This window comes from Triturus cristatus, chromosome 10, assembly GCF_964204655.1.
Source record: "Triturus cristatus chromosome 10, aTriCri1.1, whole genome shotgun sequence".
Taxonomy (NCBI): domain Eukaryota; kingdom Metazoa; phylum Chordata; class Amphibia; order Caudata; family Salamandridae; genus Triturus; species Triturus cristatus.
In genome coordinates, this window is record NC_140593.1 from 1157070354 (window position 1) to 1157090617 (window position 20264).

The following is a 20264-nucleotide window of genomic DNA, read 5'->3' on the forward strand; positions in this document are numbered from 1 at the left end:
TTGTGGTAAGAAGAGGCTTCCGGAGCAAGGGCAATGTGGACATGGCAGGCATCGAGCGGCATGCGGTGGCAGCAGGCAAAAAGCGAGAAGTGCCAGCATTGGGGCGTGAAGAAGATGTCGGCAGTGGAGGTGGAAAGGTCTACAGAGGAACAAAGATTCTGAAAAAAAGAAAAGCTGAAACGTATTAAATGGTGTGGGCAACCAGGAGGTCACGAGTCACATTCTGAATGGACAGCATGTGTGGACCTGTGTGTGAACATGGTTGTCATTCCATACTTCTGCTGAGCATGAGGTTTCCTCTTCAGGGGATGGATGCTGTGTGTGTGGGTACCATTCGGAGTGGGTGGGATGCAGCCACACCCTCCCAGGGTGGGCTTTCACATAGTTTTACTGGGCACCGGGCCACATCCTGAGATGGCGGATGATGCGCGAGTCATGTTCTGAGTAGATGGGGTCTGCAGTCGAATCGTGCAGGTGGACTCAGATCCTGTGGGGGGTGGGCTTCACATTATTAAGCAGTGAGTCGTGTTTGTCTGCTCAGTGTTTTAGCCTGATGTGTGCTAGGGTGAGTCAGCTCTCTTTTTGGTGTATTTCTGTCCGTTTTGGGGAAGTTGTTTTTCTTTCAAGTCTTTGTTTCTCCTTCAAGTGATATATGTGTTGTGTGCCATTCTAGGTCGCTATGGCATAGTAGGTGTTGTGGAATGTGTATGGAGGGATATGGCATAATTGTTTCTTTAGTGTGTTGGCCTAAGCAAGGGGCTTTGGGTTGTCTGCAGAGAGGGTATGGGGCATGCAGTGTTGATGCTGTGTGGATTGACGCTTGCTGCTTTTTGGACTTCTATAGAGACAAATGTATTGGGTGGTGTGTGTATAATGTCTGCATTTCTACAGGGAAGTGTGATTTTTGGAGAAGTAGAGAGTGTTTCATAGGCGATGATGCAGTTAGAACGTAGGGTGTGAAGTTGCAGCACTGGGGTTTGTTGTGTTTGTCTTAGTGGGGCGTTGTGTTGTGTGTGGCGCATGAAGCATCTTTAGAGGTAACTGTGTATGCAATTATGGGAATTGCTACCTTGTTGTCTGCTGTGTTTCTTACTATGTTGGTATCATGCATGTGTTGTGTCTTGTGGCAGTTGGCGGTGCATAGAGTGTGTGCAGAGAATGCATGTATGGTGATGCTGTGAGGTTTGCTGCATTCTTGTTTGTTGTGTTTGTCCAGGAGGGGGTTGTGTTGTGTGCGGTGCATGGGGTTGCTTTAAATGTTACAGTGTATGTGGTGCTTATGATTTGGGGGTTGCCGCCATGTTGTTTGCTGGGTTCTATAGGAAAGGTGTGCTGTGGTGAAGGAGTGCGTCTGTAGATGAGTTGGTGCATGCAGTCTGATGATATTGGCGTTGTTTGCTTGTTGTTTGCTGTTTTGGTGCATAGAGTGCTTCCAGGGCTGATGACGCAGGCACTGCTCATGCTGCGAAACACATGCCTGAAGCTGTTCTGAGAAAAAAAACTGGGAATGTGAACTGTCTGTATGGAGTGCTGGCACCTCCTATGGGGTGTGTAGCAATGCTTAATTTGTAAATTAATAAGCGCCAGGGCTGTCGTATGGAGGCCACTGCAGCCTGCACCACACACTGCCCCTGCCGTGCTTCCAATGATAGTAACAATGCCACTACTAACCATCGCACTCCTACAAGTGTGACAATTCAGACTGTTCCAGGCCCGCAAAGCTATAAGAATGGCTTGGGCAGCACGTAATGGTCATTTTTAATGTATACTGAATTGATAATTAACTGTTGTTGTGGTCATCTCTAAATTAGCCATACAGCACCCCCTTGTGGTAGAGTGGCACAAGCACTGTGTTGACAATTAAATGCTGGTGCCGAGCACCGGAAACCAGCGGCTCAAATTAAGCACTGATATGTAACATCCACCTTATATCACATGCAATTTAAATAATTAAGTGTTTTTTTTAAGCATCTGCGCCACAACATCTTTACAAGACAGATTTAGAAGAGGCGCCATTATGTTTTTATTGGGATCTGACTGAGAGGGATCAGGGGAGGGAGTGTTTCTTTGACTGGGACAAAAAAGTCTGTGAACAGGCTTGTCTGTTTTTGCAAAGGCGTGGTAAATATTTCCAGTGAATAGTGTGACAAAGAATAGGCCCCCTACCTTTCCATGAGCACCATCATCAAAGTGCTCCATCCGTGTTAGGGTGAGGTAAGGGAAACATTAAATGCGCCTCTTAAAAACTCTTGACATTCTGCAGAAGTCCATAGAGCGCTACTGTGCACAAGGGCCCCTGTTTCATGGTACCTATTTTAAGTAACATTTCCATTTGCATTCATCCAGCTGTATTTTTTCTGGTCTTAGCAGTTTTTATTTATTTTGCCTACTTCGAAAAAAGAAATTGTGACTTCTATGTATCCACATTTATTCAATACATAATTGTGCAATCGCTTTTGGGTGTAGGGTGTTAGCACTATGGGCAACCATATGGGAGACAACAGTGCACTCGTGTTGTAGGATAAACATAGGTGCACAACTTCAGAGAGCTAAGGACCTACTACATTTTATTAGCTCCACGTGCAATCAATATGCACAGATATTGCCTTGGCAGTGATGACTGCGTGAAGAGTCAGTGTACAAAAAAACATCCCATGGATAGTAATCACCCAAATATTGAGCTACTCACTGAGGTTCCTTCCTACTACAGGGAACCAAACATACATGGAAAATATTATTCCATTTGCTACAATGCAAGAGTGTCAAAAACCAGACAGATCACTCAACCATAGGGTAAAAAAAGAACGAAGACAGGTAAAGCGTGTATCAAAAGGAAAGTCCCAAGAGACCTTTTGGAAACCTATTGATTCCTTAGCATCAGTGTCTTTCAAGAAGGAGCAAGCATTGGCAACATATGAGAGGAATGGAGTAAAAGATCTCATTTCCACAACAATCTACCATTTGCCCTAAATTATGGAAATAATGGCGGTGCTTCTAGACTTTAGAAAAAGAAATGGAGGCCAGTAACAGTGCCTTAGAAACAAAAGAAGTGTACTGTGACATAAAACATGTTTCTGGACACCCTAAAGTACTTTACTGCAAGTACATAAACGGCAAGGGTCGCGTGTATGGACTCAATTACTTGAAAGTCAACATGTTTCGCTACTCTAACAACATTTAAGAGCTTTCTTCAGGACGAAAGACTTAACAACAAAATAACAGATAATCATGATAAATAGTCACTGATTCTAAGTGAGCATAGGGGTCTCTGGGTCAAATAAGGCAACTCCGGAAGCAGAAGGCAAAACAAACATAAAATTGGAAGCAAACACTGGACACTTTCATAAATTATTTGGCAACAAATAGTTTGGAGTTAAAGATAGAAGAGTGGATGGCAGATAAAGGGCAGACCTTCTGCCATAATAATTAAGTTGTAGGTCTTGCCAGGGGAACAGATAAGGTTCTTTCTAGTAGTTTTTGGCGATGTGGCAAAATAACGATATCAGGCACACTTTGTAGAGAGTCAAAAAAACATATGCTAAAATTCACTGGTTAAGACTGTAATGCACACTCACCGCAAGTGGTTGTGAGCATACCACGGACAACCAAAAATATTCCCATGATAAGAGACCCCCATTCTCAATGTTACGGTATGAATGTAACCTCAGAAATCCTTTAGCGTTTGTCTAGGACACACATCGGAAGTTTTACAGGAGTAAGAAAATTCATGTTGTTCAAAGCGGGGCACAGTAACCTGCTCGGAGATATGTGCACGGTGATAAGGAAATGTTTAATTTAGGCTTACTAAACCTCACTACCACTCAAAGGTAGGTGCGTTCCAATATACATGCAAAGGAGGTGCCAGCAAAGCGAGAAAGGCAGATGTAGGCAACAATGTTAAATTTACTGGTGGAAAAAATTGCAGTTTGTGTAGTATATCTTTAATGTTAGTGTATATTCATATTTCATGTTTTAGGACTAGAATCAGCTTGTCGGATTTTGCACTGATCATCCCCCCAGGCAGTTAGGTCATTTATCTCGATAACTTTGCTTCCCTAGATATCCTGACCTGTGGCAAACCAACATGGCGAAACAGATTCATTTTTAAGATTGATGGTTCAGATACCTCAGTCTCTCTAGAAAATAAAATAAGTTGTATTCTATGACTTTTTTCAACAGTGTTTTGTATTCAGAGCAGGTGCCCTTAAAATTCCCCTCACTGACCCTCATTGTGGGAAACTGTGCAAAGATGTCCTTGATGTCCTAGTGATGACGTGTCTCTTTATCGCCACAGGAGGACATCCATGTCGGGGAACTGGAAGACCAACACCGGCTCGGCCATGCTGGAGCAGATCGCCATGTCTGACAGGTAGGATGAGCCAGATCTTGCCAACATGGCAACTATGTTAAATGTGGACACGATGGATGGAAACACTCCAGTGAAGGCTCCTTGAAGAGGGTGCATCTGAAGCTAAGGCACTATGCCTTGGGATGAAAAGTGGCTCTACAGTAAAAGAGTACAAAGCAAAGTGTATCACATGGATGGAAGTTACTCAAGTGTTAAGAAAGGTCTTGAGAAGACCATCTTCCAAAAAATGAATGTCTTGTATCCAGAGAGAGAGAAAGAGAGAGAGTGAGAAAGCAGTGGTGGCTCCTCTGCTAAGGGGGAGGAGTTTCGCCCCACTGTTTTTTTGTAGTGAAAGACAGAGAAAATAAAATGATAAGAACTTGTGTTAATATAATTTTATTTTCTCCTACTTCCGCCCACAGCTTTGCATGAGGGGGCAGGGGAGGAGTGGTAGCACCCTCCTAAAGTGCACAATGACTGCTTGGACGGCTCTCTCGGGCCACCCAAACCAGTCTTGCGCACTTTGCACTTTCTCCATGCAGGCTGCATCGCGGCCTATGTGGAGAACATGCCCAGGCATCCAGTCAGCGTCTGAGCGCTGAAAAACGGTGCTCTGACCAATTACAACACTGCTAAGGCAGCGTTGTGATTGGCTGACTGGGAGCCTGGGTGTGTTTCCTGTGGCCGAGCGAGGGAGGACTGCAGAGGAGAGACGGGCAAGGAAGCGGCAAAAAGGAAAGTTTTTCAATTTTAATTAGATTTTTTCATAGCCACTTCCCCCGCCTCCTCACTTCCTCCTGCGTCCTACCCCCTTCCTCACATGTCCTCCCGCCCCCCTACCTCTGGCTGGTGCCGGCCGCACCTGAGAGAAAGAGAGAGAGAGAATGAGAGAGGGGGGAGAGAGAGATTACAGATTACAAGACTTTGAGCTCATACAATGAAAAGAGGGTGGTGGACTAAAGACCCCATGAGCGAATTAATTTGTGGTCCTTAATAATGTGATCAGGACTAAACAAAAGCTAAACTTAGCTTCCCTCATTTTGAGGAGATAAGCCCGTGGGCCCGGCAGATGTTGGCTGGTCTGCTTGCTGAAGAGCGGCGCTCAGGGTTTCATGTTGAAACAATAACTTTGTAGTTATCGATGCAGAGATGTTTCTTGTCCACTTCTGTCTTCTCCCCTTTCTGTCGCTGTTTATAGTCAATGGAATGTTTTAGATTGCATGTAAGTTAGCACGTAAAATGTTATTTTCCAACAGAAATAGTGATGAGAGTGGGCGAAACGAGTGTTCGAAAGGCCTGCTTCAGGACCTGGAAGGATGAAATGCTGCCTCAACCATGACGTGTTGAATCAAAAGATTGAAACACACATTTGTAAATTATGACTGAGCAACATGCATGAGACAACAATACTCAGCCTTCCTTCCAAGCCACTCGAGCCTACTATGGATAAGGATAGAACCCCATTCAGGGGGCCACAGGGCAAGCAGGAGATACTGGGCCCAAAAATAGGGGTTGAGCCCTATGACGCCTGATGTCCCGGGGCCCGACCTACTATGGATCCAACGCAAATGAGCCAAGCACCACTCCAGTACTTAAGTCTCAGGAACAGCGGGGTCTGAGCAGACCAAGGCTCCCTCGGAGGGTGGTGAAAACGTCGGGGGTATGGGTGGTGGAAGGGGGTGAATGCAGGCTCACAACTCAAAAGATGGACAGCAGCAGCAATAAATTATTGTCCAACTAAATACTCACTTTTATGATAAAACAAGTATTTTATTTTTACTGCTATTTACTCATAGGGAACTACGACATTTACAAACAGCTGCGCAGTCTCCCTAAGGTCAGTGTTTCTTAGGCAGTTCCTTGTGTCCCACACCCTCGTCGCTAGTGGTTATTCCCCATTTACGATAGGCAACATCCAGGTTAAACCCCACTAGTTGTCCGCGTCTCAAGAGTTCAACTCCGACTCTGTCTTCAAGCTAAAAGTGTTCCAGCATCAAAGTGCTATCTAGCAAGCAAGTTTCCCCAGGGCCGGCTTACCCAAAACCAGTCTTAACCGCACCTGCAGGATCGGAGTGACCGGAGTTCATGAGCGCACCCCCTCTGCGGGCCCGGGGATGGCAGCTGCTGGTTCAGGTAAGTTCACTGCTTAGCGCCTAGGAGGGCTGCCTTAGACCATCCTAAAGTTCCTCTCACACGTAACCGTACAGCCGTAGCGACCGAAGGTTCTTAGTGGCTCTTCCTGGCTGGGTAAGTCTTTGGTCGGTCCCACAGTGAGTGGGTGGGGAAGTAGTGGGAAGATCCTGATGCTGATCCTCTGTTCGGAGCCACAGGTGTCCTCACAGCGGCTTCACTCCTCCGGTGATGATCCTGACTAGGTCTCACTTCTAGCTTGGTCCCTGTGACTTCCTCTGACATATGGAGTCACCTTCTCTCTACTGCACCCAGGTTCCAACCGGATCAGCACAGCAGACTCCTTTACGGCAGCCCCTCCTGGCACCCCGAGAATCACAGCTCCCTTCTCAGTGGCCCCTCCTTGCATACAGGATTGCCGATTCCTCACTGCACCCGGGCAATGGCTCACTTCACGGCAGCCCTCCTCTAACATACCGGAATCACCAACTTTTCCTGCACGCTGGCATCGACCTGGTCGGTGCAACAGCCATCTCCTCACACCTCGCTAAGGAAGCCCACCCAAAAGGATCCCCCACTGGACGTCTCTCCCTCCAACGTTCTCCTCTTCCTCACAGGGCACACTGGTCTGGGCAAGCAGGCAGGTGCTGCGGCTGCAGGGCAGGTGGTCTTGGGTTCCCTGGGGGATGCCTCCTCATCGAGCTGGGAGATAGAAGGCCTTGGTGTCCAGTCCTGGTCACAAGCAGACGTCTTGCAGAGCTTCTCCTCTTCGCACAGCCTGTCAGACAGTTGACAACTTTTGGGGTCACAAGCTCCCCTTCTTATAGTCCATTTACTAACAGCAAATGTGATTTGGAGTCTGAGTCTTTGAAGCTTATGTTGAGGGGTCTGCTCCCTGCTGAAGTGCCCACTCCTCTGCCCTCTCTTCCTCTAGAAAGCAGTCTGTCTAAGGAGGAGCGACTCCAAATCCGATAGACCCAAAACAAAGATCATGGGAGTGACTGTAGTTCAATCCTGGATGTCAGCCACAGTGATATGTGTATCAAAAGTGTTAGCCCAGAGACTCATCCCTACTGTTTATGATTCTCTTGTCAGCCCTATCTCCTTCCTGAGATGTGCCCAGGCCCCTTCCTTGTGACCTCGCTCTGAATGAAGGAGCACCCTTTGAAGTAGACAGGGGGCGCCTGACTCTCCCTTCTCCAGTGTGTCCCACCCAGCTTGCAGGAATGCAGCAATACACACATCTCTTTAGGGGAGCCCTCTACCTGCTCCCCTCATGTTTCACCGTGCAGCCCTGGGTCTTCCTAAATGGAACCCAGAGTCTTCCATGGATTGTACCCTTCACAGGCACACATACACCCATCATATGCATTTAACATACACATACATACAGCACTGTTTCCCTCCATGTACTGGGTCTCTTACAGGCACACATACATTCAGCACATTCATTTAACATGCATAAAATGAACTGCACAGCACCATGTCCTACATGTATTGTACCACTCACAGGCAGACATACACCCAGCACATACATTTAACATGCACACACTGCACAACATTACATCCTTCATGTACTTCAGCCCCGTGTTAACCCTGTATTCTGCGTTTGACAGGAACACATACAACCAGCGCAGGTATAGCACTCATGCACTGCACAGCACTACACACCAAACTGATGAGCACCAAGAGGGAGTTAAGAACAGAGCCATGGAACTGTAGATGAGTGAAGCTGCAGGTCTCACTCTAGTGACATGGGTTAAAAGGACGATCACTACCCTCTCTGCTACCACCACCACACTTGTGCTGCTTAACGCCACGTAAAGGCTAAAACTACACATAAAACTAAATGAATCCGAGAGACAGTGGTTCTGGAGACTTGAGGGGCACTGTTAAAGGGTGCTAGTGTGGGAATCCGTGGCAGAGGTGGTCATTGGGGGGGGCGCCAACAGACATTGTCACACCGGGCGCCACCAGCCCTAAAGCCGGCCCTGCGCAGCCAGTCCATTGGAGCTGAGGGGCCACGCCCCTCCACCTTTTGCCCCTCACGAACAATGAACAAAGGTCAGCCTGACAGACACTGTTCATTTTCAGGTCAGGCAGCCAGGAGCCACACATGTTCTGAACGCAAAGACCTCTTCAGCTCAGCAAAGGTCCCTGAGGCCCTACACTTAGTGACGAGGGGTAGCGTCACTTATTGTCTCTGAACGCTTCCGTTTTAAGCCCTGAAGCGCCCAGGGTCGAGTGTCAATCAGTGACACTTCATCACAGAGTGGGGTGGGGTCAGCAGTCTCGCTGACCCCATCCCACTCTGTGATGATGTTGGGACTGCTGCCTCCCTCATTGGTTGACCTTAGGTCTGCCAATGAGGGAAGGCAGCAAAGCCTCCTGGGACCTCTGAGGCAGAGCTGCAGGTAAGTGTGTGTTTTTTTAAAATTAATACTTCATGCGTGCATGCGTGCATGCATGCATGTATGTATGAATGTTTGGTAATGAGTGTTGGGAATGGATGTGTTTGTGTGTGTGCGCACGTTTGAATGTGTATGCGTGCACGTGTGTCGCATCTGCCCCTTCCCTCCTAAAATTACCGGCCACCACTGCTAAGTGGCTTATTTTTGAGAGCCCTGCATCACTTTTGCACCACGTAAAATGGTACATGCATGACGCAAGGCTCTGAATCAGATTATGAAGCCACACAAAGTCACCCTGCATGGCTTTGAGTGGCCTTATAAATCTTGAGAAAGGCAACACAGTGCAAATCGTTGCAGAGCCTTACTCTGCGCCCAGGAGGCGTTCCATGGGCGTTTCGGTGGGTTTTCCCATGCAACGCTCATGGATTTTAACGTTGCCCCAGACTTTCAAAATCATGTAAAGCTGGGGAAGTGCCAAATCCTTACACTTCCCAAGGTGAGGCGTAACGAGGAGAAATGTCTTTATTTCTCCTTGTTTTTTCCTCTTGTATGTGCGCTGCATTGTGCAGCACACATAAAAAGAGGAAGACACCTCTTAGGATTGTTTTTGTGCAGGAAGATGCCCCTTCCCGCAAAAAATCAATCCTGCATGCAACGGTGGCACCCTTGCACCATGGCGCTAGGCTGACGAAACTGCACCGGTCCAGGGAGACAGGACAGCAGTGCATCGTATTTCATAAATACGGTGTACTCCTGCCCTTTCACTTTGGAGTTGGGCAGCGCAGCAAGGTGACTTGCTGCACTGCCCTATGCCAAAATCCTGTAAATGAGGCCCTAGGTGCGCAGAGAAGTACCCCACTGGTAGCTATGTATGTGACAGGGAGTCTAAACCAGGAAGCAGACGGATCTCGCAGGCTCCACAGAGGTTTGCCCCTCTAAAAGTGACCAGCTTTCTCTCATGGAGTTCCTCCTTTAGACATTATCTGTGGTGTAGCTTTTCTTCCATGTTTGAATCAGTTCTTAATTTGTGAAAGAAAGAGTGCCGGTGTCTGAAGGTGTGCTCAGAAACCAGCGGCGATGCAATTAAACGGCGACGTGCCGAATACCAAGGCCGGTATCTTTAATCCACTACCAGACACTCCCTGCCCCCTTTTCTCTCTCTTGCAGGGACCCTTTATGGCGGTTTTGCCATCTTTCTCTTCCACTGTCTTTCTGATCTGTGTGCTTGTCGTTCTCTTGCTCCTGGTAAATATCTGATATGGGGAAATAAGGGCCGGTTGTTTCCACCGGCAACCACCGGCTTAAATTAAGCACTGGTTTGGCTACTGGTTGTGACTGTTAAATATTACTGTTTCGTTATACTTGTAGATCAAAAATAGCTTCTAGTACAGAATGCAGGACCCTGGAAGGAAAATGAATGCCCTGCGCCACTGCCCGGAGTGGACCGTGTGACCAGACCCTAAAGAGAGTGGGGCACGTGACGTGTATGTGAGAGTGGGGCGCGTGACGTGTATGTGAGAGTGGGGCGCGTGACGTGTATGTGAGAGTGGGGCGCGTGACGTGTATGTCTAAGAAAATATGACGTGCTCATGTGGGGCAGGAAGTCTTGTGAAAGCCTATTGCAACCAGAATGTTGAAAATGTGTTTATCATTTTATTAAATGGGGCATAATAAATTGATTTATACACTAGTTAGATGCGCTTTCAATTTAATCATAGTATGAATAGTAACGCATTCAGCCGTGCGACTTGATATCAAATGGTATTTGACATGTTTTATTAGTATGGAAACGCCTAGTTTCTTTTAAACTTAAAGGCATGCCAGAAACGTACTGGGTGTGCACGTCTTTATTGACGTGCTGGAGGCAAACCCCTCACCTGTCTCTTTAAGTGTGATCGTGGGAGACCTGACCCGGAGCCTTCCTCCGACTTCCTCCCTGAATAGTTGTTCGGTTAGTTACAGAGGAGTGCAAGGGGTCACACTGGCTTCTTGAATGATCATAGAGAGTCCTTGGGGCCACCATCAGTCGCTCTCTGCACTGAATGAGGGAGTAGGGTCACGGGGTGCCGGGTCACAGCTTGAAAACGTTACTTCTGGCAGCCTTATCTGTAATAAGCAAGTTTACTCTGTTGGCTTTGAACCCTTTTTGATATGAAACGATTACTGTTACCCCTTGAATATTTTTCTGTGAAAGGAAGTGACGCATTTTATGAACGACACATATTCCTAATCGAACATTCGGCAATTGTGAATTCTCGCCGATGAAGACGTGTCTACGTAATACAAATTTGGCAATTTAGTGAGAAAGGTAAGAAGGCATTGACGAGCCTGAAATTTCTTGGTTTTCTCAGTAATTCTTATGGAAAAGGAATTTCTGCATAATTATGACTCATTAATACTCAAAAAATGGAGGAAGCCGATGTCGAGGGTGACTTTATGACTCATCGCCTGGCCAAGCATTCTCGCCTGGAGATCAGTCCATTCCCAAAAACGTTATTTTAAAGATAAACTGGACGTTGCTTTGTTAAGAGAGAGGAGCAGTGACCCTAACAGCATGTACTGTAATATGAGTGAACAGCACCCAGACCCACAACTCTATGAATGAATTAATACATTTATTTGATAACTTGCACGAATCACCCCCTCAGGGCTATCTCGGCGCAGAGTCAGTACATCAGGGCGAGACTGAGTTAAAACAGAACTGTCTTCAGAAGGTCGGAGGACAGTGTGCGTCAAGGAGACAAGGGCCCCAGGTCTATGGAGGGCCCAAGTGGCACGGTCCATTGTGCAAGCTCTGTCATCACCATACTGGAAGGCCACCTCACCAGTCCTTGCCGGAGGACAGTGTGCGTCAAGAAGACAAGGGCGACAGGTCTATGGAAAGCCCCAGTGGCGCGGTCCACAGTGCGAGCTCTGTCATCACGATACTGGAAGGCCACATCACTAGTCCTGTGCCGGAGAACACTGTGCGTCAAGGAGACAAGGGACACAGGTCTATGAAAGGCACCCGTGGGGGGGCTATGTGCGAGCTCTGTCATCAAACCTACTGGAAGGTCGCATCAATAGTCCTTGCCGGTTGACAGTGTGCGTCAAGGAAACAAGGGACACAGGTCTATGGAGGGCCCCAGTGGCGCGGTCCACTGTGTGAGCTCTGTCAGCACTATACTGGAAGGTCGCATCACTAGTCCTGTGCCGGAGGACAGTGTGCGTCAAGGAGACAAGGGCCACAGGTCTGTGGAAGTCCCCAGTGGCGCAGTCCACTGTGCAAGCTCTGTCATCACCATACTGGAAGGTCACCTCACCAGTCCTTGCCGGAGGACAGTGTGCGTCAAGAAGACAAGGGCCACAGGTCTATGGACGGCCCCAGTGGCGCGGCCCACTGTGCGAGCTCTGTCATCACGATACTGGAAGGTTGCATCACTAGTCCTGTGCCGGAGAACAGTGTGCGTCAAGGAGACAAGGGCCACAGGTCTATGGAAAGCACCCGTGGGGAGGCTATGTGTGAGCTCTGTCATCACCCTACTGGAAGGTCATATCACTAGTCCTGGGCCGGAGGACAGTGTGCGTCAAGGAGGCAAGGGCCACAGGTCTATGGAAGGCCCCAGTGGCCTGGTCCACTGTGTGAGCTCTGTCATCACGATACTGGAAGGTTGCATCACTAGTCCTGTGCCGGAGAACAGTGTGCGTCAAGGAGACAAGGGCCACAGGTCTATGGAAAGCACCCGTGGGGAGGCTATGTGTGAGCTCTGTCATCACCCTACTGGAAGGTCGCATCACTAGTCCTGGGCCGGAGGACAGTGTGCGTCAAGGAGGCAAGGGCCACAGGTCTATGGAAGGCCCCAGTGGCGCAGTCCACTGTGCAAGCTCTGTCATCACCATACTGGAAGGTCGCATCACTAGTCCTGGGCCGGAGGACAGTGTGTGTCAAGGAGACAAGGGCCACATGTCTATGTCGGGCCCCAGTTGCGCAGTCCACTATGCAAGCTCTGTCATCACCATACTGGAAGGCCACATCATTTGTCCTGTGCCAGAGGACAGTGTGCGTCAAGGAGGCAAGGGCCAAAGGTCTATATCGGGCCCCAGTGGCGTGGTCCACCGTGTGAGCTCTGTCATCACCATACTGGAAGGTCGTATCACTAGTCCTGTGCCGCAGGACAGTGTGCGTCAAGGAGACAAGGGCCACAGGTCTATGGAAGACCCCAGTGGCGCGGTCCACTGTGTGAGCTCTGTCATCACAGTACTGGAAGGCCACATCACTAGTCCTGTGCCGGAGAACACTGTGCGTCAAGGAGACAAGGGCCACAGGTCTATGAAAGGCACCCGTGGGGGGGCTATGTGCGAGCTCTGTCATCAAACCTACTGGAAGGTCGCATCAATAGTCCTTGCCGGTTGACAGTGTGCGTCAAGGAAACAAGGGACACAGGTCTATGGAGGGCCCCAGTGGCGCGGTCCACTGTGTGAGCTCTGTCATCACCATACTGGAAGGCCAAATCACTAGTCCTGTGCCAGAGGACAGTGTCCGTCAAGGATACTAGGACCACAGGTCTATGGAAAGCCCCAGTGGCGCGGTTCACTGTGTGAGCTCTGTCAGCACTATACTGGAAGGCCACATCACTAGTCCTGTGTCAGCGGACAGTGTGCGTCAAGGAGACCAGGGTCACAGGTCTATGGAAGGCCCTAGTGGCGCGGTCCACTGTGTGAGCTCTGTTATCACCATACTGAAAGGTTGCATCAATAGTCCTGTGCCAGAGGACAGTGTGTGTCAAGGAGGCAAGGGCCACAGCTCTATGGATGGCCCCAGTGGTGCGGTCCACTGTGCGAGCTCTGTCATCACCATACTGGAAGGTTGCATCAATAGTCCTGTGCCGGAGGACAGTGTGCGTCAAGGAGACAAGGGCCACAGGTCTATGGAAGGCCCTAGTGGCACGGTCCACTGTGTGAGCTCTGTCATCACAGTACTAAAAGGCCACATCACTAGTCCTGTGCCAGAGGACAGTGTGCGTCAAGGATACTAGGACCACAGGTCTATGGAAGGCCCCAGTGGAGCGGTCCACTGTGAGAGCTCTGTCATCACCATACTGGAAGGCCACATCACGAGTCCTGTGCGAGAGGACAGTGTGCGTCAAGGAGACAAGGGCCACAGGTCTATGTCGGGGCCCAGTGGTGCGGTCCACTGTGCGAGCTCTGTCATCACCATACTGGAAGGTTGCATCAATAGTCCTGTGCCGCAGGATAGTGTGCGTCAAGGAGACAAGGGCCACAGGTCTATGGAACGCCCCAGTGGCACGGTCCACTGTGTGAGCTCTGTCATCACCATACTGGAAGGCCACATCACTAGTCCTGTGCCAGAGGACAGTGTGCGTCAAGGAGACAAGGGCGACAGGTCTATGGAAAGCCCCAGTGGCGCGGTCCACAGTGCGAGCTCTGTCATCACGATACTGGAAGGCCACACCATTAGTCCTGTGCCAGAGGACAGTGTGCGTCAAGGATACAAGGACCACAGGTCTATGGAAGGCCCAAGTGGCGCGGTCCACTGTGTGAGCTCTGTCATCACAGTACTAGAAGGCCACATCATTAGTCCTGTGCCAGAGGACAGTGTGCGTCAAGGAGACAAGGGCCACAGGTCTATGGAAGGCCCCAGTGGCGCGGTCCACTGTGCGAACTCTGTCATCACCATACTGGAAGGTCACATCACTAGTCCTGGGCCGGAGGACAGTGTGTGTCAAGGAGACAAGGGCCACAGGTCTATGGACGGCCCAGTGGCGCGGCCCACTGTGCGAGCTCTGTCATCACCATAATGGAAGGAGACATTTCTAGTCCTGTGCCAGAGGACAGTGTGGGTCAAGGATACAAAGGCCACAGGTCTATGGACGGCCCCAGTGGCACGACCCAATGTGAGAGCTCTGTCATCACCATACTGAAAGGTCGCATCACTAGTCCTGTGCCAGAGGACAGTGTACGTCAAGGGGACAAGGGCCACAGGCCTATGGAAGGCCCCAATGGTGCGGTCCACTGTGCGAGCTCTTTCATCACCATACTGGAAGGTCACCTTACTAGTCCTGTGCCAGAGGACAGTGTGCGTCAAGGAGACAAGGGCCACTGGTCTATTGAAGATCTTCTGGTGGATCCCCACCGAGACCAGGAAGACCGTCACCCAGGCCCTCGTCACCAGTCGACTGGACTACGGCAACGCCCTCTACGCCGGCACCACCGCCAAGCTCCAGAAGAGACTCCAGCGGATCCAGAACGCCTCAGCCAGACTCATCCTCGACATCCCGCGAACCAGCCACATCTCCGGACATCTCAGAGACCTGCATTGGCTCCCCGTCAACAAAAGAATCACCTTCCGCCTCCTCACCCACGCACACAAAGCCCTACACGACCAAGGCCCGAGCTACCTCAACAACCGAATCAACTTCTACGCTCCCAAACGCCACCTCCGCTCAGCCAACCACGCCCTCGCCGCCGTCCCCCGCATCCGAAGAGCGACAACAGGAGGAAGGTCCTTCTCCTACCTGGCCGCCAAGACCTGGAACTCCCTCCCGACCGACCTGCGCCTGACCCAAGACCACCTCTCCTTCAGGAAGAAGCTGAAGACCTGGCTGTTCGAGCAGTAACGGCACCCCCCTCCCCCCAGCGCCTTGAGACCCTATGGGTAGGTAGTGCGCTCTATAAATGTCCTTGATTGATTGATTGATTGATTGATTGAAGGCCCCAGTGGTACGGTCCCCAGTACGAGCTCTGTCATCACCATACTGAAAGGTCGCATCACTAGTCCTGTCCTGGAGAACAGTGTGCGTCAAGGAGACAAGGGCCACTGGTCTATTGAAGGCCCCAGTGGTACGGTCCCCAGTACGAGCTCTGTCATCACCATACTGAAAGGTCGCATCACTAGTCCTGTCCTGGAGAACAGTGTGCGTCAAGGAGACAAGGGCCACAGGTCTATGGAAGGCCCCAGTGGAGCGGTCCACTGTGTGACCTCTGTCATCACCATTCTGGAAGGTCACATCACTAGTCCTGTGCGAGAGGACAGTGTGCGCCAAGGAGACAAGGGCCACAGGTCTATGTCGGGCCCCAGTGGTGCGGTCCACTGTGCGAGCTCTATCATCACCATACTGGAAGGTTGCATCAATAGTCCTGTGCTGCAGGATAGTGTGCGTCAAGGAGACAAAGGCCACAGGTCTATGGAAGGCCCCAGTGGGGCGGTCCACTGTGCGAGCTCTGTCATCACAGTACTAGAAGGCCACATCACTAGACCTTGCCGGAGGACAGTGTGCGTCAAGGAGACAAGGGTCACAGGTCTATGGATGGCCCCTGTGGTGGGTCCAGTGTGCGAGCTCTGTCATCACCATACTGGAAGGTCGCATCACTAGTCCTATGCCGGAGAACAGTGTGCATCAAGGAGACCAGGGCCACATCTCTATGGAAGGCCCCAGTGGCGCGTTCCACTGTGCGAGCTCTCTCATCACCATACTGGAAGGCCACATCACTAGTCCTGTGCCGAAGGACAGTGTGCGTCAAGGAGACGAGGACCACAGGTCTATGGAAAGCCCCAGTGGCGCTGTCCACTGTGCGAGCTCTGTCATCACCATACTGGAAGGCCACATCACTAGTCCTGTGCCAGAGGACAGTGTGCGTCAAGGATACAAGGACCACAGGTCTATGGAAGGCCCCAGTGGCGCGGTAAACTGTGCGAACTCTGTCATCACCATACTGGAAGGTCGCATCACTAGTCCTGTGCCGGAGGACAGTGTGCGTCAAGGAGACAAGGGCCACAGGTCTGTGGAAGTCCCCAGTGGCCTGGTCCACTGTGTGAGCTCTGTCATCACCATACTGAAAGGTCGCATCACTAGTCCTGTGCCAGAGGACAGTGTGCGTCAAGGGTACAAGGGCCACGGGCCTATGAAAGGCCCCAGTTGCGCGGTCCACTGTGCGAGCTCTGTCATCACAATACTGACTGGCCACATCACTAGTCCTGTCCCGGAGAACAGTGTGCGTCAAGTAGACAAGGGCAACAGGTCTATGGAAGGCACCCGTGGGGGGGCTATGTACGAGCTCTGTCATCACCCTACTGGAAGGTCGCATCACTAGTCCTTGCCGGTGGACAGTGTGCGTCAAGGAAACTAGGGCCACAGGTCCATGGAAGGCCCCAGTGGCGCGGCCCACTGTGCGAACTCTGTCATCACCATACTGGAAGGTCATCACACTAGTCCTGTGCCGTAGGACAGTGTGCGTCAAGGAGACAAGAGCCACAGCTCTATGGATGGCCCCAGTGGCACGGTCCACTGTGCAAGCTCTGTCGTCACCATACTGGAATGTCACATCAATAGTCCTGTGCCAGAGGACAGGAGGCAATGGCCACAGTGAAGTAGATGGGAATGTACCTAAGAGGCCTTAGAGACCCATGCAAAGGATGGGTCATAGGTCTGAGACCCCAGTAGGTTGTCACAAAGACCCCAGTAGGTTGTCACAGACTCTCATTATTTCTAAGCTCTATTAACTGGCATTCACTTTCAAACAATCAAATCTGGTGGTAATGTGTAGTGCTTAAAGGTGGGATGTTTGCTAACATTGAAGTTTTAGCAATAACAAGGCCCAAAATGCAGTGGCTGAAAACCCGTAATGAAATAAGTGTAATTGCATTTCAATAGCGCTAACTAACCCTGATGAGGCATTGAAGCGCTTTACGCCAGGTAGTACACCGCTCCAGAACCCAAGCTTAGTGCTTCACAATGTGAAATCAGAAAACCTACGTTTTTTCTTGGCTTGACCAAAATATGTGTGAGCCTAGAAAATATTTTATTTCACCCTGGTTCCATTTTACTTTTTGCCTAAATCAGCACATGTGCTGTCAGTGAAATATTTTGTTTAAAATAAAATAGCTTAAGACTGGGTTAGAGCCTGCCCATTACTTACCATTACTTACCATTGGTTGGCCTCAACGTCACTCTCGTTTCCTTGCTTCTCAATGGTTACTGCCTCCTACTTCCTCCTGGGTCTTCAGTGTATGTCCTTGCTACGGAGTACAGCCATTCACAGCTTCCTCGCTGCGGCCAGTGTTCTTCCACTGGCCCAAGCTTCTGCGGGTACTTTGTTTTACATACACTCTCTAAGAGTGCAAGTGTCTAAAGTTCCTCCTTCTTCCCACCGTTCGTGCTTTCTCCCAATAACCCACCCTCCTCCAGTTCCCTGTTGTGCTGCTGCTCCCTCCCTCCTACCCACACCTATTTGCGTTGCTTACAGGGTTGCCAGATTTTTTAAGCATTCTCTAGACCAAAGACAACCCAAAAGTAGCCTAAAATTGCTACTTTAAGGAAGGAGGGGCAGGGACAGCGTCAAGCAGGCGGTGAATGCATTGGAATTGATGTTGCAGCAGGCTGCCATGTAAATAATTGTCTAATAAAGCGCTTTAACATACTAGTTTACTGGAGCGCTGTATATATATTCATAATCTGGCAACTAGCACAAACCAAAATGTTACCGCACAACCGGGAAAAATATAGCCCAATTGTGCGTGATCTAGCCCAATCTGGCAACAGTGGTTGCTTACCCCCACACTCCCCTCAACCTCTGTTATGTGGCTGTGCCCTCCCTCCCCCACACACCTCCCTCTTGTTGATTACCCCTGGACTTTCCGCACCCTTCATTGTGTTGGTCCTCCCCCCATCTCCCCTACACCATCCTCATGTTGCCTGCCCAACCACCGTCCTCCCGAAATCCATTGTGTTGCTTCCTCTCTACGGTTACCCCGCCTCCTCCAACCCTTCCGCCTGTCCACCACAAAAGAAAAGATTAAACAATGTCAAACAGCTTGCATGGATGTGAGTGCTATTTGGCTTTGTTTAAAGTATGTATATATATTGCACAGCAGCGGGGGCGAGGGATGCTGTGCAACATGTCTTAAAGAAAATAAAAAAATAGAACGCTATGACTAGATCAACACCAGTCACGAAATAGCACTTTTCTCTTTACTTGAAACCATGTTGCCTCACAGCATGTGCTGCTGTACAATATATCTAAAATAAACATTGACAAAGTCTATAGCTCTTGCCACTTATTGCATTTGAGAACACTTCAAAATGCATGAGTTCAGGGTGTGTGCTATACGAGCACCTCACTTGTGTCTGATTTTAATTGATTATAATGTTGCTCCAGGTACGAATCTAGGCCATGACAACTGACTTGCCTCTTAATTCACTAATGGCATTGCTCTCATGGCGAGAGTTTGGGGGGGGCCTGAATATTGTCGAATCCATCTTTAAAATTTCCCCTTTTCATAAATAATTTGTGATAAAATCTAATGTACTAAGTTGAAACTTGTTAAATACAGTTTTTTAAATTTCGTAGAGTCTTTATCGTACATTTGTATGGTGTTTGTTTCACAGTTTACGTGCCAAACATTTTCAGGTCTCGGCTCGAGCCCAGGCTCTTAGAGCCAAGCCAGACTCTCGGCTCGGCGCTGGCTCGGCTCCTTTTGTTCATTTGTTGGTTCGCCCACCTCTATCAGTCAGTATAACATTTACTGACAGCCGGGCGTTGCCTCCCATTAATACAAGAACTTTTGTTAATGAAACATAATTAAAGTATTGAGGTTGTAAAAGTGAGCCTAGCCGAGAAGGCCATACCCGAAAACAAGTTGACACTTCCATTTTTTGACTGAGCACAGAATGATCAATGAAGGATTAGGTGGTCCGGATTGGGTGTGGGGCACTGGGGGGGGGGCATAAGGAGAGTTTAGAGAGGCAAGCCGCGCCAATATCTTGTGCACAGGCTCACACTCCGTATACAGGTGTCTATGTGTGTGGCTTATTGTTATTAAATGCACTTTTTCTGCACTAGCACTTTTTTTGAAATTATATAGTTTCATATACTTGGTGTATGATAATGTAAAAAATGTTGATAAAAGATCGCTAAAAAATGTACTTTACATTTAGTGGTAAAGCAAGAGTAAAAATGGTGGACACAGAACACCGCCAGAAAATGTAGTGGGTAGCAGTCTAGAATGATCATGAAGGTAAAAATAAACATGGGACTGTAATTAGCACCTGTCACTTTAAAATGGCGAACTGGGCAGCTGAACTCTTTGGTCCAGTCGAAGGCGTAGTGCTGATACGCGTAGACCGTCCTTATCTCTGCACTAATGGTGATTATAAATAAATACTAAAAAAGTCTACACTTGCCTGGATCTGTTCTTCATGGCACCGTGGATTCCTGTTGCTTTGTGAAGTAGCGCTGGCAAATTTGAAGGGAAAATAAATATATATTATATATATATGAAACTCTGTATTCAAATCCAATACAAAGGGACTCGCACACCAAGGTTGATTTTCAAAGGTTCAGTGTATTAAGTTTAACGGCAACGCGTTTCGACCAGA

At 49.2% G+C, this 20264-nt stretch overlaps 1 protein-coding gene across 3 annotated transcripts in view; it reads left to right on the top strand.

Moving 5' to 3' along the window:
• SYN1 (synapsin I) overlaps window positions 1-20264 on the top strand; it is a 561211-nt gene that overhangs the window by 486083 nt on the left and 54864 nt on the right. For all 3 annotated transcript variants that reach the window (XM_085629525.1, XM_085629526.1, XM_085629527.1), the window contains exon 8: window positions 4295-4369. In XM_085629525.1, coding sequence (XP_085485651.1) covers window positions 4295-4369 — 75 coding nt within the window. The remainder of the gene's footprint in view (window positions 1-4294; window positions 4370-20264) is intronic.